The sequence below is a fragment of the Oncorhynchus tshawytscha genome, linkage group LG02 (genome assembly GCF_018296145.1).
Source record: "Oncorhynchus tshawytscha isolate Ot180627B linkage group LG02, Otsh_v2.0, whole genome shotgun sequence".
Taxonomy (NCBI): Eukaryota; Metazoa; Chordata; class Actinopteri; order Salmoniformes; family Salmonidae; genus Oncorhynchus; species Oncorhynchus tshawytscha.
Genome location: NC_056430.1, coordinates 73,095,509 through 73,116,275, shown reverse-complemented (window position 1 = coordinate 73,116,275; position 20,767 = coordinate 73,095,509). Strand labels below are relative to the sequence as shown.

Genomic DNA, 20,767 nt, shown 5'->3' with positions numbered 1-20,767 from the left:
GCATGAACCATTCAGGATGAATACCTAACCTTAATCGTTGCATGAACCATTCAGGATGAATGCCAAACCTTAATCGTTGCATGAACCATTCAGGATGAATGCCTAACCTTAATCGTTGCATGAACCATTCAGGATGAATGCCTAACCTTAATCGTTGCATGAACCATTCAGGATGAATGACTAACCTTAATCGTTGCATGAACCATTCAGGATGAATACCTAACCTTAATCGTTGCATGAACCATTCAGGATGAATGACTAACCTTAATCGTTGCATGAACCATTCAGGATGAATGACTAACCTTAATCGTTGCATGAACCATTCAGGATGAATACCTAACCTTAATCGTTGCATGAACCATTCTGGATGAATGACTAACCTTAAGAATTTGGAGTTAACACCTAAACTTAACAACCTCAAACACTTTGAAATGTGACGTTTGAGAAACATGGATGAACGTCTAATTCTGACGTGAGACGGTGTGAGCTAGTAGGGTGAACTACGGAGGCCCCTGAGGATCAGATCACACAGAGGAGAGGTGGTTGGTGTGGTAGGGGCTGGTGTCCTAGACCTGCTCTATCCAGTCCTACTGATACAAGAGGCCTGGAGGGTGAGGCAAAGCAGTCTGGGACATGGAGATAATACCCCTTTGCCTCTGCCTCCCCTCTGGGTTTTATTACATATTTGCAGGACCAACTTTACATATTGTAGGCCTTCAAACCCAACTGAATGATATTATCATGCAATGTGTTTTATTAGCATTAATAAACAGATTAACTATATGCACAATAGTAGTTTAACATTTAAAGAAACCATGTTGAATGTAATTTGAATAATAATGACGTAGCACATGTGAGTTATTTAACAAGTCATAATTGTAATAGCTGGAAAAGAAATACAACAAAACATTGAAGTAGTCAATGAGAACCGGTATTTGCCGCAAAACAACTTACACATCAGTATATGTTGTACAATGTTACCAACATTATGTTCACAGATATACAATATTACCAACATTATGTTTAAGCAATAAGGCCCGAGGGGGTGTGGTATATGGAAAATATACCACGGCTAAGGGCTGTTCTTAGGCACGACGCAACGTGGTATATAGCCATGGTATATTGGCCATATATCACAAACCCCCGAGGTGCCTTATTGCTATTATCAACTGGTTACCAACGTAATTAGAGCAGTAAAAATAAATGTTTGTCATACCCGTGGTATACTGTCTGATATACCACGGCTGTCAGCCAATCATCATTCAGGGCTCGACCAACCCAGTTTATAATCACAGATATATACAACGTCTGCGCGGTCACAGGTGGATATATATCATAGGTAGAAACCTATCAAATAATCTCTCATAACATGCTGTACTGTACATCCATATCAACGTGTGTGGATCTGACTCTCTCACTCTGTTTTCAACACCTTGTCCAAGATTTCTCCTTCTATTCTCCCTGTGGCATCTGTCTCTTCTGCTGAGTTCTTTGTCTGGCTAAACCTCCTTCTCCCCACCTCAGTGACCACAGATCCAGCAGTGGCCCCTATAGCTCCCCCTATGGGCCCTCCAAAGAACACGCCCACCACCCCACCCAGCAGCGCACCTCCAGCCGTCAGCTTGGGGACCTTACTTGCTCCCGCCCCCACCTTCTCCCACACAGAGCGAAGGAGCGACGAATACCATGCAGAAGAGGACGAGAGCGAGGGAAGATTTTCCAATTCCAGGGCGCTCACACTCTTCTCCGCCTCCTCTCTCGTTCTCTCGTTCTCTTCCTCATCCACATCTTCCTCTGTCTCTCTCAATGGCTGCATGGAGTAGGAATGAAGCGCTTGTCTCTTCACCTCCTCTCCTCTTCCCCTCCTCTCCCTCACTATCTCCTCCTGTCTCTGTCTCACCCTATCCTCCGCTTCCTGGAAGAGCGGACAGGAGAAACACTCTCCTCCTCCCTCTCTCACCGTCTGCTCCACCTTATCCAATAACTCCCCACACTCCTCCTCTTCCTCTCCTCCTCCTCTTCTCCTCCGCTCCCTCTCTCCATCACATGATACCGATCCCCACATCGTTTAACCAACTCTAACAAATCTCTCCTCTGGCTGGAGATATACTTCTCCACACCTTCCACTCCCACTTTCCCGCTCTCCTTCAACCGATCGGAGTGAGTGAAGAGGACCAGGGTGTGGGTCCGGACCGCCCCGGGACCAAAGACTTTCTCTAGGGCCCCTAGAGCCTGTAGCTCTGCCTGGGCTGGTTGGTCTACGGGGACACAGAGGATGAAGGCGTGGGGGCCAGGGGCCGAGAGGGCCACACAGGACGACAGCTGGGAACGGACCACATCGGGAGGGTGCTCAGAGCGGAACCAGTCTGGAGTGTCCACCACTGCCACCTGGAGGTTAGAGGGAGGATAAAGAGGAGGAGAAGAGGATTTGTTGAGGTCTGAAATTACTGGCATGTAGCTCGTCATTTGAGGTCACTACTATATTGATTTTACTGACGCAAAAGTTCAACTTGACCCCCCCCATTTACTGTGAAAGTGTTTACAGTCATTAACACTATAACATTTAGACATAATACTTGATGGGTTTCAGTTTGAAACAAGTCAAACTGCAGACCTCAATAGATCTCAATAGAACTCAATAGAAGTCAATAGACCTCAATAGACCTCAATAGAAGTCAATAGACCTCAATAGACCTCAATAGAAGTCAATAGACCTCAATAGAAGTCAATAGACCTCAATAGAAGTCAATAGACCTCAATAGACCTCAATAGACCTCATATTATTCAATGATTAAGAAAATAGAAACTCAATAAAGCTGTAATAACGATTAATCAATCACTAACCCGTCTCCCGGCAACGAGGGCCCTGCTCTTCTGACAGTCCTGAGTGACGGCTGTGGTAATGTCTGGTCGAGACACAAACTCCTCCCGCCCCAGTATGATATTACCTGCTGCACTCTTCCCTGACCCTGACCTACCCAGCAGAACCACACGCAACTCTGACTGGGAGGAGGAGGAGGAGGAGGTGGTTGTCTTCTCTCCAATGCTGTTGATTCTGTGGCAGACTGACAAGGACAGACAGTATGTTTAGATCACTCCAATGCTGTTGATTCTGTGGCAGACTGACAAGGACAGACATTATGTCTAGATCACTCCAAAGCTGTTGATTCTGTGGCAGACTGACAAGGACAGACAGTATGTTTAGATCACTCCAAAGCTGTTGATTCTGTGGCAGACTGACAAGGACAGACAGTATGTTTAGATCACTCCAAAGCTGTTGATTCTGTGGCAGACTGACAAGGACAGACAGTATGTTTAGATCACTCCAAAGCTGTTGATTCTGTGGCAGACTGACAAGGACAGACAGTATGTTTAGATCACTCCAAATCTGTTGATTCTGTGGCAGACTGACAAGGACAGACAGTATGTTTAGATCACTCCAAATCTGTTGATTCTGTGGCAGACTTACAAGGACAGACAGTATGTTTAGATCACTCCAAAGCTGTTGATTCTGTGGCAGACTGACAAGGACAGACAGTATGTTTAGATCACTCCAAAGCTGTTGATTCTGTGGCAGACTGACAAGGACAGACAGTATGTTTAGATCTTTCTCACATTTAGATGAAATGGGGAAAAGTTAAAGAACACCACAATTGACATTGTTGTGTTACACTGAGATGTGACTTACAGGTATTAACAACTTTCTGGGCTGGTTTTGCTTCGAGTTCGGACAGCTGTGAGAGTATAGCGCCCTCTAGAGACAAAAAGATAGAATTACAACAGAGGAACACAGTCTAGTGAACAACACTTCATTGCCACACATTACTTTCAGTGTCAAAGTAGTTTGTTTGAGTAATGGACATATATATCCATACCGAAGTGTGACTAGCGGACAGTTTCCAAACAAAATGGGTCTTTACCTTCAGTCAGATGGAAACTAGGGATCCTTGTGAACAGTGCTGGACCACCATTCTGGGGCTTTTTTGGCTGCTGCTGTTGTGTTGGTGTTGATTGAAGACAGTTAACCAAGGGTTTCACAGTCACTTTCTCTTCCATATCTTCCCCCTCTTCCCTTCTTCTCCTCTCAATCTCTTCTTCTCTTTTCCTCTCCATCTCTTCCCTCTCTTCCTCTCTTCTCCTCTCTATAGCAGAGTTAGGTGTAACCTCTCTTTTCCTGTTTCCCCAATATCTGCGTGTCTCTGTGTTGGTGACGTGTCTAGATTCCAGTTCCCTCTCTCTCCCCCTCGCTTGTTCTTCCACCTTCTCCTTCAGTTCCCTCTCTCTCTCCCTCACTTGTTCTTCCACCTTCTCCTTCAGTTCCCTCTCTCTCTCCCTCACTTGTTCTTCCACCTTCTCCTTCAGTTCCCTCTCTCTCCCCCTCGCTTGTTCTTCCACCTTCTCCTTCAGTTCCCTCTCTCTCTCCCTCACTTGTTCTTCCACCTTCTCCTTCAGTTCCCTCTCTCTCCCCCTCGCTTGTTCTTCCACCTTCTCCTTCAGTTCCCTCTCTCTCTCCCTCACTTGTTCTTCCACCTTCTCCTTCAGTTCCCTCTCTCTCCCCCTCGCTTGTTCTTCCACCTTCTCCTTCAGTTCCCTCTCTCTCCCCCTTCTCTTCTCCATATCATCTTTTCTTCTCTTCTCCCACTCTTCCTCTATTTTTCTCTCCATCTCTTCCTTCTCTTTCCTGCTCTTCATTATCTCATCCCTCTCTTTCTTTATCTTCTCCATCTCTTCCTTCCAGTTTTGCATCTCTTCCCTCTCTTCCTCTCTTCTCCTCTCTATAGCAGAGTTAGGTGTAACCTCTCTTTTCTGGCTGCCACAATATCTGGGTGTCTCTGTGTTTGTGACGTGTCTAGATTCCAGCACAGTCTCTTTCTCCTCCACTTTGTACCTCTTCAGTTCCCTCTCTCTCTCCCTCGCTTGTTCTTCCACCTTCTCCTTCAGTTCCCTCTCTCTCCCCCTCGCTTGTTCTTCCACCTTCTCCTTCAGTTCCCTCTCTCTCCCCCTCGCTTGTTCTTCCACCTTCTCCTTCAGTTCCCTCTCTCTCTCCCTCGCTTGTTCTTCTACCTTCTCCTTCAGTTCCCTCTCTCTCCCCCTCGCTTGTTCTTCCACCTTCTCCTTCAGTTCCCTCTCTCTCTCCCTCGCTTGTTCTTCCACCTTCTCCTTCAGTTCCCTCGCTCTCCCCCTCGCTTGTTCTTCCATCTCTCTCTGCAGGGTGTTTTGTCGTATGTAGCATCCTCTGTTCTTTTGTACCATGTTCTCCACCTGAAATAAAGCACAGTGCCTCAAATATAAAATACCAACAGGGTGGTTATATGTATTTGCAACATTCCGTGGACATAGTAATAAAGTATTTGAAAGTGATGTGTCAATAAAGTGATGTGTCAATAAAGTGGGTGGGTCCTACAAATTGACAGTAGAAGCACATACAGGCACTACATCAATTGGATCCACTGTCATCACTATCATTAAAAGATGGGATGGTTGTCATGGTTACCTTCTCCAGCAGCTCCTTGACCTGCTCCCTGTCCTGCGGTCGGCGGTTGTTGAGGACATGGTATTGGCCCCCACACCTGTCAATCACCTCCCTGAGCCCAGGGTCCTCTCCCTCCAGGTACTGCCCCACCCCCTGGCCCATCAAGTAGTCTCCACAGGTGAACAGTACCAGGGTGTGTTTCAACACCCCCTCCCCAAACACCTCCTCCAGCTCAGCGGGCACTCTGTGCTCCACCTGGATCAATTAGAACGATGCAAATACATGGTATTCATAAGCACAATGTGCATCATTAAGTCAAACCAAAGGAAATAACACAGAACATAGAGACTGTTCAGGACTCACAACACCGTAGTAAAACTACATGACAAAACACCAGAGACGCAATAACAAAGAAACATAGAACTTCTCTGAACGATTAGAGAACTATTAGACCCACCTCGGTGAACTGGCCGACAGGAACCAGCAGCAGGAAGGCGTGTGGCCCCGGGGCAGCTAGCTCAAGTGCCCTCTCTGTCTCCTTCCTCACCCCAGCCTCCATGTGGCCCCCGCTCCAGTACCAGCGAGGGGCCTCCACCACAGTCAACCTCCGGCCCTCGGAGGCCCCAGGCCTCAGCTGGCAAAGCCTGGGGGAAGAACCAGAGGAGGAAGGAGAGCCGGAGGAGGACTGGCCCAGGAGGGTGTCTCCTGACAGGGTCTTGCCACAGCCGATGGTCCCTAGGAGGACCAGGCGGAGCTCTGGCTCTGGAGTTCTGGCATGGCTGCCGGGGAGGACGTCAGTCATAGCTGAAAGAGAGAGAGATTAGTTACAGATACTGAAGAGGTATTACTTACAGTACTTACAGCCTGATGGTCAAGATGATGTTAATTCGCGTGAATAAATGACTTTGTTCTCCATACCATTAGTTATCAGCGTGGGAATAAAATGTAAGGGCGTGTGTCTTTGTGTGTAGCCGCAGGCTTCTCTCTCACACCCAGTCTGTCTAACTGCCATGATTAACACACCTGAAAGTTCAACTGGAAATGTGGGCTGGGTTGCCTCTTGTCTTATCATCTAACCTGGGTCAGTCATCCTGTGGCAATTATCATTCAAAGGATAACCCAGAAGAGGTGTTACAAATAAATGCTTACTGTCAGTGAACACCTTTGAAGCTGTGTGTCTGGTGTGTGTGTATCTATCTTTCAATTGGAATGTGTGTATCAGAGATGCAAAGATTCAAGTTACAGGTGAGGTATTGTCTGTGTTCACTGATCTGCCTGTGTAGTGTCAAACTTTCCCCCCCCATCTCTCTTTCCTTGTGTGTGTGCATGCATCATGTGCACGGGTGACCAATTTCCAGCCACACCCCCACACGCCTGCCAGGCCTGTCCAACGACATACCCCTGCCAGGCCTGTCCAACGACATACCCCTGCCAGGCCTGTCCAACGACATTCTGTTCAGAACAACGTGTGGAGTAATACTCAAACACAATGTACACTGCAAGCTCATAGCACCAGAACATAAAAACCGCACAGATAGTACGACATATACAGCATATGTAGGCCTACTTCAGTTAGACACGCCCTGACAACCTGTTGTTTATATCCCGTGTTTCTAACCACAGACGACCATGTCCTGTCAACTCTTAACACTCCTGTTCTCCTAGCAGCGAAACTGGAACAGACCTGATCCTGTGCATTATGATCAGTTTAAACAACCATATCGTTTACTGCCTACACATGGCGGGGTGGCATTGCATCAGGGGTTGAGGTCAAATGAAGACCTCCGCGAGGTGTAGGAGAAACAGTACTGTAGCAACAGCTTCACTTTCACAGGCGTCTTTGATTTAGATTAGATCATGTGAAATATGAAGAAATTCAAGGCTTTTAAATACCTTACAGTCTATGATATGTTCTGTTTTAACAACCCTCCTGACTGACAGACTCGGTACACACATCAACCACCTAAATCTACGGAGGTGTCCCCCTTACCCAGGTAGGAGTATGTTGGAACGGGTTGCTGGGTTTTCTGTCTGTATCCTTGTGTGTCTTCTCCTTCCTTCTCTCAGATGAACCCAGTCGCTCTGAAGCGGCTTGTCTCTCCTGTGTAACCCTCCTCACCTCTATCAGTCTGTTATTGCAACACCTATCCTTCCTCATCAACCTCTAAATACGGCCAAACTACACGGATTAAGGAGTGTCGGTATTAGTGAGTCACCGGTCTACCTAGTGCACCCTCCCTTTCTCGGTCACACGCGCACGCTGAAACACACCAACATTCTCTGGCTCTATTGTTCAGAGGCGACCAGGTATTCCGTGGAGAGGCGGAGTGGTAAACAGTGACACTCACGCCAAACGTTCACCACAGCCAATGAGGGGTACATGGGTGGCGATGGCCTGCGATGGAGAGATTGAGTACCAATCTAGAGTACCAGTCAAAAGTTTGGACACCTTCTCATTCAAGAGTTTTTCTTAATTTTTTATATTTTCTACAATGTAGAATAATAGTGGACATCAAAACCACCAAATAACACATACAGAATCATGTAGTAACCAAAAAAGTGTAACAGATCAAAACATAAAGCCACCCTTTGCCTTGATGACAGCTTTGCACTCTTAGCATTCTCTCAACCGGCTTCATGAGGAATGCTTTTCCAACTGTCTTGAAGGAGTTCCCACATATGCTGAGCATTTGTTGGCTGCTTTTTCTTCACTCTGCATTCCAAACCATCTCAGTTGGTTTGAGGTCGGGTGTTTGTGGAGGTCAGGTCATCTTATGCAGCACTCCATCACTCTCCTTCTTGGTCAAATAGCCCTTACACAGCCTGGAGGTGTGTTCACAGTCTTTGTCCTGTTGCTTCACTGTGGGAACCACACATGCGGACACATCACACATCATCCGTTCACCTACTCTGCGTCTCAAAAAGACACAGCGGTTGGAACCAAAAATCAAAGGAAACATTTCCACCGGTCTAATGTCCGTTGCTCGTGTTTCTTGGCCCAAGCAAGTCTCTTCTTCTTATTGGTGTCCTTTAGTACTGGTGGTTTCTTTGCAGCAATTCAACCATGAAGGCCTGATTCAGTCTCCTCTGAACAGTTGATGTTGAGATGTGTCTGTTACTTGAACTCTGAAGCATTTATTTGCGCTGCAGTTTCTGAGGCTGGTAACTCTAATGAACTTATACTCTGCAGCAGAGGTAACTCTGGGTCTTCTTTTCCTGTGGCGGTCCTCATGAGAGCCAGTTTCATCATAGCACTTGGTTTTTGCGACTACACTTGAAGAAACTTTCAAAGCTGTTGAAATTTTCCAGATTGACTGACCTGCTTGTCTTAAAGTAGTGGCGGACTGTCGTTTCTCTTTGCTTATTTGAGCTGTTCTTACCATAACATGGACTTGGGCTGTCTTCTGTATACCATCCCTACTTTGTCACAACACAACTGATTGCCTCAAAGGCATTAAGGAAAGAAATCCCAGAAATGACCTTTTAACAAGGCAGGTAAGGGTGCGGCTGGAGGTTCTTTACCAGTCGGCCATCAGATTTGCCACCAATGCTCCTTATAGGACACATCACTGCACTCTATACTCCTCTGTAATCTGGTCATCTCTGTATACCCGTCGCAAGACCCACTGGTTGATGCTTATTTATAAAACCCTCTTAGGCCCCACTCCCCCCTATCTGAGATATCTACTGCAGCCCTCATCCTCCACATACAACATCCGTTCTGCCAGTCACATTCTGTTAATCAAGGCAAAGGGTGGATACCTTGAAGAATCTCAAATAGAAAATATATTTTGACTTAACTTTTTTGGTTACTACATGATTCCATGTGTTATTTCAGTTTAGTCTTCACTATTATTTCATAGTATAGAAAATAGTAAAAGTAAAGGCCAGGAATGAGTCCAAACGTTTGACTGGTACTGTATATGTGATGGTACATTACGAGCTAGATTAGTTCTACAGGTGTGGTTGAATATCTGTACAGCAGGACGCACCGTTTTGGAATGTTCAGTGAAATAGGCTACGTAGAACAAACATGCCTCTGACATATAGAGCCAATGTGATTCCTTGTTCTACTCATGGTACTTCTAGTCGATCTGCAACGTTCAACAACATCTGGCAAATGAACGTGGCCCTGGAAAATTATACCCAAGTAGCAAGATACCCACTGCAGTGTTTTACCCAAACCCACTGTTACCAAACCCACTGCAGTTTTACAGTTATAGAACCAAACCCACTGCAGTTTTACAGTTATAGAACCAAACCCACTGCAGTGTTTTATAGTTATAGAACCAAACCCACTGCAGTGTTTTACAGTTATAGAACCAAACCCACTGCAGTGTTTTATAGTTATAGAACCAAACCCACTGCAGTGTTTTACAGTTATAGAACCAAACCCACTGCAGTGTTTTACAGTTATAGAACCAAACCCACTGCAGTGTTTTACAGTTATAGAACCAAACCCACTGCAGTGTTTTATAGTTATAGAACCAAACCCACTGCAGTGTTTTACAGTTATAGAACCAAACCCACTGCAGTGTTTTATAGTTATAGAACCAAACCCACTGTTATATAGAACCAAACCCACTGCAGTGTTTTATAGTTATAGAACCAAACCCACTGCAGTGTTTTACAGTTATAGAACAAACCCACTGCAGTGTTTTATAGTTATAGAACCAAACCCACTGCAGTGTTTTACAGTTATAGAAGTGTTTTACAGTTATAGAACCAAACCCACTGCAGTGTTTTATAGTTATAGAACCAAACCCACTGCAGTGTTTTACAGTTATAGAACCAAACCCACTGCAGTGTTTTATAGTTATAGAACCAAACCCACTGCAGTGTTTTACAGTTATAGAACCAAACCCACTGCAGTGTTTTACATAGAACCAAACCCACTGCAGTGTTTTACAGTTATAGAACCAAACCCACTGCAGTGTTTTACAGTGTTTTTTTACAGTTATAGAACCAAACCCACTGCAGTGTTTTACAGTTATAGAACCAAACCCACTGCAGTGTTTTATAGTTATAGAACCAAACCCACTGCAGTGTTTTATAGTTATAGAACCAAACCCACTGCAGTGTTTTACAGTTATAGAACCAAACCCACTGCAGTGTTTTACAGTTATAGAACCAAACCCACTGCAGTGTTTTACAGTTATAGAACCAAACCCACTGCAGTGTTTTACAGTTATAGAACCAGAAGAAGCACTCTAGCGCCTCCGGTATTGTCTGACATCCTGTCAGTCTAAAAACATGTGGCTGTTGTGAGAACAGACACTGACAGTCTTACGTGATGAGTCAGAGCTCAACAAGTGGAAATGATTCTCTTAAATAGTCAAAGTATTTCATCTGGAACAATAATGCATGAACCGTTGATTAGAAGCTCTTGCCAAGTTGGATAAATATCAAAACGAGTGCATGAACAAAACACGTTTTAATTGAACAAATGAAACTAAACAAATGGTTTATCTTTCAAATTCAATATGAACCCAGATAACTTCGGAGGTAAAGTAGAGCGGGACGTGCAGATTGGGACGTTCGCTTAAAAGCCCCTCTTAAAACAAACGGCTTACTTATCCCCCATCCCTTCAAAAGGCCCCAAACAGACAGGAAGGAACATCTTCAAAGTATGACAACGTCCTGTTTGCCCTGGTTAAGGCTCTTCTCATCAGACAAACTTCACAAACCAGGCATCACATAGGCAATGTTGTCCAGAGTCTCTGCCTAGAAGAAAGATAGGGATAATAGAAGTTGGTGAGGGTCCTAATCATTTGACAGCTACTGAATGTGTGTGTGTAAGCCTCACCAGTGTGTGTGAAGGGCAGCTGCGTAGCTCAGGGACCAGAGAGGTGAGACAGGCCAGGGGAGCCAGGGCACACAGTAGAGAGTCCAGTAACACAGACAGACTTCCTGACACTGCCATCATCTCCTAGAGAGACAGAGAGAGACACCGACAGGGAAAGAAATAAAGGGAGGGTCAGGGCGAAAGAGAGCGAGATTCATCAAACTATCAGCAACTTCAATCAAACAATGCTTGCATGACATGTCCGTATTCAGTAGCCTTTCAGTGTGAGGGCAATGAAGCCAACGGTGTTCAACCAGCCCACCTTAGTTCCCTGAAGCCGGTGGCCAATGTGAGACAGCGATTCCCCCAGCAGCTGTAGGTGGGCCGCTGCGTTCACTGGGTCTACCTCAGGCCCTGTCAACATGGGTGAGTCTGTGGTATCAGGGGTCATGAGACTGCAACTAGCTGTAGAGGCCTCCGCTCTTATCTCGTTCTGCTGGTCGTCCATGTACATCCAGAACGAAGGCATGGTAGACTCCTCCCTACTCTGGGAGAGGAGCGGGGGGAAACGAGGGATGAGTAACAAGCAGAAAAGGAGATCAGTGGAAGGAAACTTACCGAGCACTGCCCTCTGCTGTCCATTTTACACAATAACACCTAGAAGCTGCTCTTTTAGACACAGATCTAGGATCAGCACACCCTCCCTATATCCTTAACATTAATCACTAGTGGGGAAATGCTAGACATAACTTAGATCAGTGTCTAGAGGGCAACTTGGTCTTCCTCTTACTAACCATCTCCAGAAAGAGGCCTTAGTCCCAAGGTGAATCTCAATTCCTCTCTCCTTGACTCCTTCTTAAACCTCATTAGAGGAGAACGTCTGAGGCTGCAAGGAATCAAGGACATAAAATGGAGACTCACCCCACCTATTCACTCACTTCCTCAAATCTCTCCCCTTCTGTCAACCAGTCGTCTGGTGATTCACAGGTCTGGTGGTCGTACTGGTGATGGGAGAGAACATACAACTCCGGTCCTGCACTGCCATTGGTCCAACTGTGGGGGTGGGTATGGTCACCTGTAAAGAGTACGGAACGGATGCAGCGCCTATGAGATTGAGCCAAAATTACAGGGAGATGTGCGTCCCAATGGTACCCTATTCCTTACATAGTGCACTAGTTCTGACCATGGTCAAAAGTAGTGCACTATGTAGGGAACAGGGTGCCATTGCTCCAAATTTCATAGTCACGCTCACGATGTATCCGCGTTCCAAACCTGAATGTCTCCTCTTCTTCTTGTATGACTTCTTGCATTTGCGTTCTTTGACAACAAGTTGTTCCTCATCCGCCACTAGGTCATCATCCTCCTCTCTCTCAGGAAATCTTTGTAGGATCTTTTCTTCTCTCTCTGACTGCGACTGGTCACAAGGCCCACCTCTCCCTCCATCTTCTACACCTGGGAAAGAGAGGCAGTAATATAGACATTAAAATCGATGCACATAACATGATACAATGTATAGGTTCAAATATACTGAATAGGCTACTATTGCAAAGAAGCTGCTTGGGCACACTGGCAAGAATATGCATTTGAACCTGCTAACAGGTACATTCTACCACCTCTAAACAAACACTGCCTACCTGCTCCGCACAAATGTAAACGCAGTACGGAGGTGGCTATGTTGCTCAACCACTCGCGGTAATTTCGATTATGAAATAGCTATGTGTTTTTCAACAACGAATTGGTAGCTGATCAAGAGAGCTCCGTTTTGGCTTTCCGATGTGTCGACAAAGAACTGATGGACCATCTCCAAACTTCACCCACCGCTTGTCGCCATCTTTGAAGAGTTCAAAGTTTGCTGCGCTCACAAGCGCAGGATAACGCACCCCGTGGGTGGAGGCGCATGGTTTACGTAAAATTAGACATTGGCCTATACTTTTCATAGGGTAACAAAAGCATTATTACTTGTGAAAGTATTATTTGCAAAACATTGCAATGTATATTACAAATTTGCATATGTTTTTACTCACAGACTGTCAGGCTACTCTACTCAATTTATGGGTGGTAAATCGTTGCTCCATAATTTCCTGAATTTGTCACCTTCGCTGGCGGGATGATTTCAACACCATTGGAATGCGAGTCCCTGCTGGTACAAATTCCGCGGACTCATGTTTAGGAAATGGTCGAATCGTTCTCACCCCATTTGCTCCCCCTTCCCTCACGTCCACGTAGTCGCTGAATCACGGTAAGCGGTCAAAGCAATATTCTTATCGCTGACTGCTTCCGCATGAAAATCACATCCTAAAACTTTATGACCAATTATTTTATTGCTACAATTTAGCACACCAGTTATACGCAATCTATATATTTGGCTGCATTGTTGCAGACTTGCAGGTTGCAACAAAGTTACAGTTATGGATTATTCTCCATTAAATAAATGAATCTTTAAATCAAATATTATGGCATCAAAATCGAATAATTATACCCTTATAATGCATACCCATATTAACAATATCATATATGAATCATCAACTGATATTAGACCTAAGAGGGAATTATATAGTAATAGTTGTTTACTTCTCAGTGTGATACATCATTGCCAAATTGCCACTGCCATTTCCAGGCATGATTGAGCGCTTTGTTGTGACAGAGAGAGGGAGGTTGAACTTGGCAGTCAGAGATGAAGTCAAACAGCACACTGTGTGTACAGAAACAGTGGAGAGTATTTAGGTTACACTGTTAACAATTAAACCAACAGGTGTCTAATTCATCTTTCTTTACCCATGCTAATTGAATGTACTGTACAGTACATCCACAGAGACTAACGTTAGTCTAGTGGAAGGTGGGTGAGGAGTTCAACAAAATAATACTCAACTATAAAGTACAGTACAAGGTGCTATAACCTTAAAGGGTTCTTCAGCTGTCCCCATAGGAGCCAAATAACCCTTTTGGAACCCTTTGTTCTAAGTGTGTATTTGGACAGTGGACTTCAAGTTCACTGTGTCTGTGACTCTGTCTTATTTGAGCTAGACATTGCACTTGAACATCAGGAGAGTGCAATGTCAGCGAGTCCATTATGAAATGTTGCTATGTATCAGAAAAATAATGACACATAAACCACAATGTGACTTGTACATTGGGTAATTGTTCCCTCTTCTGCATTTAGTGTTAGGGAATTTACAGTATTTCACGAGTTTATGGAAAATGTATTCAATCACATGTATTTCATTACCTTTTTTAAACATGTATGTATATATATATATATATATACTTTTTTTTAACCTTTATTTAACTAGGCAAGTCAGATAAGAACAAATTCTTATTTTCAATCACGGCCTAGGAACAGTGGGTTAACTGCCTGTTCAGGGGCAGAATGACAGATTTGTACCTTATTAGCTCAGGATATGAACTTGCAACCTTTCGGTTACTAGTCTAACGCTCTAACCACTAGGCTACCCTGCCGCCCCATATATATATATATGGGGCGGCAGGGTAGCCTAGTGGTTAGAGCCTATATATATATATATATATATATAATGGACAGCAAACCTAACACAAAGAGCCAACTAGCGAACTTCAAGTAGCAAACTTGAATCATCAAACATGAGATTACTATCACTTCTTGACAAAACACACCATAGTCATGTGATTGTGCCGTGTCCTTTACACAGAGTCTGGATTTCAACACTCCTCCCTCTGCTCCCCAGAGTGCTGAAGTTACACTGTCATGTTTAGTTAATGCTGACTTCTGATCCCTCCTCCTAGCCTACATTCCTGTCACCATTCCATGTTGTTCCTGAAGTTGCTCTGTCATGATTAGTCCTAGTCCCTCCATACTCCCCAGTTGTCCATTGCTATTCCCTCACTCTTCCCTCTTCTTTCCAGGGTGGTAAAAAAGTGAGTCATGTTTACTCTTGGTCCCCCCTCCCTCCATGTTTACTCTTGGTCCCTCCTCCTTCCAGTTTTCCATTTATATTCCTAAAGTTGCGCTGTCATGTTAAGCGCTGGTCCCTCCCTCCAGTTTTCGATTTATGTTCCTAAAGTTGCCCTGTCATGTTAAGCATTGGGCCCTCCTCCCTCCAGTTTTCCATTTCTATTCCTAAAGTTGCCCTGTCATGTTAAGCGCGGGTCCCTCCTCCCCCAGTTTTCCATTACTAGTAATTCCTAAAGTTGCCCTGTCATGTTTAGTCCTAGTCCCTCCCTCCACAATGTTCCCATAGCTGTTCCTAGCAGAGCTGTTGTTGAGTCAGGTTTACTGCTTCCTGTTTCTCTCAGCTCAGCTAACCCGTGAAAGAGAAGAAGGGAGGGAGGGAGGGAGGGAGGAGGGGAGGACAGTATAAAGAGAGGTAGAGACCGGAGAGGAGGCACACAAAATAAGGATTGTACACTTAGGAAGAAAGAAAGAGAGAGAAGGAGAAGACAGTCTCTCATTGTGGGAATATAACAACAAAGAAAGGACCAACTATTGTATAACTTGTGAACTGGTGAGTGAAAAAAACTGATTTACAATTTGACTTTTGTGCCATTTCTGGGTCATAGCTTTCAGTCATAACTTTCTATAGCAACTGACATTGCAATTCATGTTTGGGTCATATAGCAACATGCAAGTATCTGATGTGTGATCATTGTAAAGGCTTATTGTCAACATACATATCATGTTTATACGGTGTACTCTGTTATAGATAAGACGGTATGACACCGTGTTATCTCAGTCATATTGATGGTTTTCTCTGTTGTGAATACAGATATGGAGACAGACAAGAAGATGCAGACACAAGTGGAGCTCACAGACAGGTAAGGCTGTTATTACAGCCAGCAGTATACATGCTACTGATGTCTGTGTTTTGATTGAACTTAGCAGACAGTTAACATACGCTGTCTCTGTGCTGGTCTCTACCAAGCATATGAAGATCTCAGACAAACCAAACTGTTTCTTGTGTTAGTAAGTGTCTTAGAAACATGCTGCTTTTGCAAGAGGCAGTGTTTCATGGGGTGTTCTTCTGAGTAGGTGTCTATTGCTCTGATCTACTTGTCGTCACCTGCAGTATCTTATCCCCATTAGCAGTTAGCCTCCATTGATAGACCCATGTTGGTTTTCCACCTCTAAGTGATATGTCACCCAGCTGTCCTATATGTCAGTGGGCATTCCCCCTCTCATCCATATGTCAATCATCACTCAGTGTGTAAGACAGTCTTTATCACAGGTTGAAAACAGAAGTTAACATGACCCCCCATCTCGCTCTCTCTCTCTCTCTGTGTGTGTGAACAGTACAGTAATGCTGTAACTTTACAGGTTGAATACAGGGGTTAATGTGTTTTCCTCTCTCTCTCCCACAGTGATCTGTCTGAGCAGATTAAGGCTGTGACCAAGGACAGCCATGTCAGAGCAGAGAACACCGAGCTGATGCTGGCCTACCAGAGAGGAAATGTCAGTCTGACACAGTACAAGGTAATCAATCATTGACATATCATTAACAAAGGCAAAGATTCATCTCTCTGTTTAAACCTCTGCTGCATCTTAGTAAATGGAGATACTAGCAAGTACAATGCAATTAGTCTTGTGATTCCCTATCTACACTGTAATTCACATTAGTAGTTCCGTGTGGACATGCAACATTTTTCGAGCTGGAGCGCCATGCATCATCATGCTCCATCATTCTATCATGTGCTGCTATCAACTGTTGTGGGTCAAGGTACTGTGTTTTGTGTATAATGGAAGTATTGAGACTAACCCTAGTTTATATCCTTTCCTTGTCTCCTTTCCTCAGCTTCTCCTGTGCTCCCTCTATGAGATCTATCAAGCACTAGAGGAAGCTCTGGACAATAACTCCAACCACCCGAGTGTCGCACCTATATACTTCCCCTGGAACTAGCACGGCTGGAGTCAGTGGAGAGAGACCTGGAGCATTTCTATGGGCAGGACTGGAGAGAGAAGATTGTTGTACCGGCTGCCACTAAAATATATGCCCATAGACTCAGACAGGTGTGTATTAAACTGGACTGGTCTGTGGAAGTTGAATCGTACCATAATGCTTTATAACAGGGTTTCCCCAACTCGGCCCAGGGGCCTCCTCTGGGTGCACATTTTAGTTTTTGCCCCAGCACCACACAGCTGATTCAAATAACTACCTCATCATCAACCTTTGATTATTTGGATCATCTGTGTAGTGCTAGGGTAAAAAACTAAACGTGCACCCAAAATGGGCCCCAAGACCGAGTTTAGGAAACCCTGCCTTATGTAACCACGAAGGGTGCAAATGAGGGTTTCAAAAATCCAATGTAAATTCAGCCAAACGTTAGAAGTTGAGATAATACAATTTTAAAAAATTGGTTACTTGGAATGGGTTTATAGTGCATTCACACCAGTGACTGTACTGACTCTCTCTCTCCTTCTCTCCTTCTCTCCTTCCCTCCACAGATCGGCAAAGACAACCCTGAGTACCTAGTGGCCCACGCGTACACCCGCTACCTCGGCGACCTATCTGGCGGACAAGTCCTTGGCCGCATTACCCAGAAGTCTCTGGGGCTGAAGGGTGGCGAGGGTCTGTCGTTCTTTTCCTTCCCGGGCGTGAGCAGCCCCAACCTGTTCAAACAGCTGTACAGGAGTAGAATGAACAGCATAGAGCTGGAGGAGGAGGAGAGGAAAGGAATGCTGGAGGAGGCTGTCAGAGCCTTCGAGTTGAACATCCAGGTGAGGAGGAGAGAAGTGGAGGAGGAGAGGAGTGGAGGATGGGGTGGGTTGGGGAGATGGGGGGGGTGACGAGGAATATTGAAAATGGGACAGCCATGGTTTAGGGGGGATATAAGGTTAGATATTAGGGTTGGTGTTCAACTATGAGCTAAGTGAGTGCCATTTAGTTTTTTTTATGAGCTTCTTGGCTCTTCGTACATAAGATGACTGACTTTTGACTGATGTTGTCTTGCCTCTGTCTGTGATGCAGGTCTTTGAAGATCTTCAGAAGATGGTGTCTGTGACAGAGACGGAAAGTGAGCTCATGCATACGACAACCAGAAATAGATGCACAAGACACTCGTCGACACATTCCAAACTGGCTGAGGGTAAGTTACGCACACGCAGACACACACACACACACACGCATAGGCACATGCATGTGCGAACGCATGCACGCACACACAGACACCACACGCACGGAAACACACACACGACTGAATATGATGACGGTGATATTTAGTACTTATGCAGTTAGTGTGTTAGATAATACTAATAATTCCTCCTTTTCTCAGGAGAGAAACTGACGGCTAGATCCCTTCAGATCCAGACCAGTCTGGTCAACGCATCACCCCTCTTCAGAATGGTGCTGGGGATCTGTGTCGCCCTGGCAACAGTTGGCATGGGAATCTATGCTTTTTAAAGTTGTAGAGAAGTGTTTTCAGCGAAGTTGTATCCGTCCATAACAGAAGATTACCCTAGACTTAGATGATGTTGGGAGTATTTTTGTACTTTAAAGACTTTAAAGAGAATGAAGGACCCCATATTTTATAATGTTGTTGATCCTAAATAGTTTTAAAAGTTGTTAAAAAAAACAAAAAACTGTACAGAAGTAAGTAATAACTTAGTAATATAAATTCTTATGGTTCCTGTGTTGTATGTAACCACATTAAACTATGAGTTAGGATGTGTATGATATTGATACATGTCCATGTGTCTGACTGGCAGTACTGACTCAATGTCCACCAGTATAAAATCATTAGTACACTAGAAATAGACTAGTACTCCTGAACATTTTGTGAAATTTCTGTATCATTTATCAATGTCACTGTGAAAATGCGAGCAAAATGAAATCTATCCTTTTCATTTACAATCTCAAGATTTAGCCATTACTACTGTAATATTTCTACCTGTCAAATGCATTTTTGTAAAGTCAGTTATACTGTTTGTGAAATTTGTTCAACAAAAATATTTGTATATATTGTATATATTTGTACTTTTTTAAATAAAAAGAGTATACCATGTGGGGTATAAAATGCACCGATCATTTCTTCATCGTCTACATGATTTAAAATCCTTTCTTCTATCAACATGCAACCAGAGAGTAACAATGTAGATTGAACATGTCATTTTATCTCAATCAGTGTGCATAAAAAAGTTTGATTAATATACTTCAAAATGAAGAGAACAATAAAATAGGAACATAAAAATATCAGGCTGTTCCAGTTCTGTTCTAGTAGGAGTCTTGTGGGGTTTCTAATCAGAAATGCTAAGGCCCAAATCCCATCCTTCTATTTCCCAAATAATAACAGACACATTCGATAACAATGTCAGGCTGTTAGAATTCTCTTCTAATATATGAGTCTTGTGGTGATAATAGGCTTTAGAAGCCCCTTCATTACATTTCCTTCTGAAGATGTTGCGAATCCTCATCTTCTTTGGCTTGTCATGCTTCCTGTCCAGCGCAGTCCTCGAAGACTGAGAAGGCTGGTCATCTTCTTTGGCTTGTCATGCACTTCCTGTCCAGTGCAGTCCTCGAAGGCTGGTCATCTTCTTTGATGGTCTGGAATGTGGTGCTGGTGGCATCAGAACGAGGTGCTTCTCTAGGCTCAGCCTCCTATACCAGCTGTAGATAGTTCTGTGGTAGGATGGGCTCCAGGTCTAAATGCCAGTCGGAAACAACAGCTTGGGAGGGTTCCGATTCCGGGGAAAGGGTCACTAACTTCCTCATTCTGCTGTGTTTCTGCTCTAATGTCTCCTTGGTCAGGTGCCGAGCTAGAGGTCAGTGGCTCAGAGTCTGACACAGCAGCGTTGCTTTTACCTTGCTTCTTCAGCTCTGTCTTCTTTGAACAAGAACATGGTTCTCCATCATACTCTGGGTAATAAGTCCCTCCTCCTTGTTAGCAGCAAACCGATCAGGTACACTCTTAGCAATCCACAGAGCTACAAGGCAAACCACGTAGAGGTTGAAGATCTTTGATAACCAGTCCAAGTGCTCTCGCCAGCACCGTTCTGGGGCCTAGTATCTCCTCCAGGTTCGCCATGATGTTCGTGGCCACTGTTGGTCAATTTCTTCAACAAATGATCAGGTCTATATAATTATCAAACATACATTAGTAATGGAAAGGAAACACAGACTCTGTTTAAGCATTAAAAATACTCCTTTAGTAATATAATTTCTAGGCAGAAGTTGGTACGGAGTACAATATAACAGTATATGATAGTTTCTAAGACATCCTGTAACTCATATAACCTCTCCCAGTCCTCCTTGTGTGAGTTTCCCTGGCAGCAACATTTTAATAAATCTAACCTCCCTGACAGCAGTAACCATCTTATCAGCAATTAAAAGCTCAGAAGTGGGTTTGACCAAAACTTGACCTTTCATCACAAGTACAGGGTCATGACAAGGGGAACGAGTGTAAGCATCTTCTGACAGGTGGCTGGTTTCATCAGGTCTGTGACAGCCTTGTGTTGTCGGACAACCAGATAACCACGGTGGGATCCAGACAGGACGAGTCTGAACGTAGACACCTTCTGATAGTGTCTGAAGGTCACAAACACTCAA

The 20,767-nt window shown here is 44.4% G+C and overlaps 3 protein-coding genes across 8 annotated transcripts; 1 reads left to right on the top strand and 2 right to left on the bottom strand.

The window, feature by feature from the left end:
• Nucleotides 1-727: 727 nt before the first annotated feature.
• On the bottom strand, nucleotides 728-4,596 carry LOC112247974 (GTPase IMAP family member 9-like). The gene is made up of 4 exons (XM_042304431.1): nucleotides 3,921-4,596; nucleotides 3,689-3,754; nucleotides 2,845-3,065; nucleotides 728-2,388 (listed from the first exon to the last, which is right to left on the bottom strand). Exons 1-4 carry the CDS (start codon nucleotides 4,111-4,113, stop codon nucleotides 1,957-1,959), a joined length of 912 nt encoding a protein of 303 aa, XP_042160365.1. The 5' UTR covers nucleotides 4,114-4,596; the 3' UTR covers nucleotides 728-1,956.
• Nucleotides 4,597-10,888: 6,292 nt separating this feature from the next.
• LOC121840568 (HMG box-containing protein 4-like) lies at nucleotides 10,889-13,498 on the bottom strand. 6 transcript variants are annotated; one of them, XM_042304421.1, is made up of 6 exons: nucleotides 13,353-13,498; nucleotides 12,531-12,710; nucleotides 12,197-12,333; nucleotides 11,581-11,805; nucleotides 11,280-11,402; nucleotides 10,889-11,197 (listed from the first exon to the last, which is right to left on the bottom strand). In XM_042304421.1, exons 4-6 carry the CDS (start codon nucleotides 11,785-11,787, stop codon nucleotides 11,153-11,155), a joined length of 375 nt encoding a protein of 124 aa, XP_042160355.1. In that variant the 5' UTR covers nucleotides 11,788-11,805; nucleotides 12,197-12,333; nucleotides 12,531-12,710; nucleotides 13,353-13,498; the 3' UTR covers nucleotides 10,889-11,152. The 6 variants fall into 6 exon arrangements, with proteins under 6 accessions (XP_042160355.1, XP_042160354.1, XP_042160359.1 ...); XM_042304420.1 differs by having other exon boundaries at nucleotides 13,283-13,497; XM_042304425.1 differs by lacking the exon at nucleotides 13,353-13,498 and adding an exon at nucleotides 12,893-13,245 and having other exon boundaries at nucleotides 12,180-12,333.
• Nucleotides 13,499-15,581: 2,083 nt separating this feature from the next.
• Nucleotides 15,582-19,246, top strand: LOC112247960 (heme oxygenase-like). Its single transcript, XM_024416773.2, is given in 8 exon segments — nucleotides 15,582-15,736; nucleotides 15,998-16,046; nucleotides 16,590-16,701; nucleotides 17,021-17,114; nucleotides 17,117-17,235; nucleotides 17,671-17,943; nucleotides 18,194-18,311; nucleotides 18,498-19,246. Coding segments are annotated over 7 exon segments (891 nt in total). The 5' UTR covers nucleotides 15,582-15,736; nucleotides 15,998-15,999; the 3' UTR covers nucleotides 18,626-19,246.
• Nucleotides 19,247-20,767: the final 1,521 nt, after the last annotated feature.

Bases quoted from the DNA above. Each gene is read 5' to 3' on its own strand.
- LOC112247974 (XM_042304431.1), bottom strand. From the start codon at position 4,113: ATGGAGAGGAAAAGAGAAGAAGAGATTGAGAGGAGAAGAAGGGAAGAG. The intron at 3,755-3,920 runs GTAAAGACCCAT...TTTTGTCTCTAG, and splicing joins TAGTTTCCATCTGACTGAAG to AGGGCGCTATACTCTCACAG. The intron at 2,389-2,844 runs GTTAGTGATTGA...TCTAACCTCCAG, and splicing joins CCCTCGTTGCCGGGAGACGG to GTGGCAGTGGTGGACACTCC.
- LOC121840568 (XM_042304421.1), bottom strand. From the start codon at position 11,787: ATGCCTTCGTTCTGGATGTACATGGACGACCAGCAGAACGAGATAAGA. The intron at 11,403-11,580 runs GTGGGCTGGTTG...CTGTCTCTCTAG, and splicing joins ACCGGCTTCAGGGAACTAAG to GAGATGATGGCAGTGTCAGG. The intron at 11,198-11,279 runs GTGAGGCTTACA...TCTTTCTTCTAG, and splicing joins GCTGCCCTTCACACACACTG to GCAGAGACTCTGGACAACAT.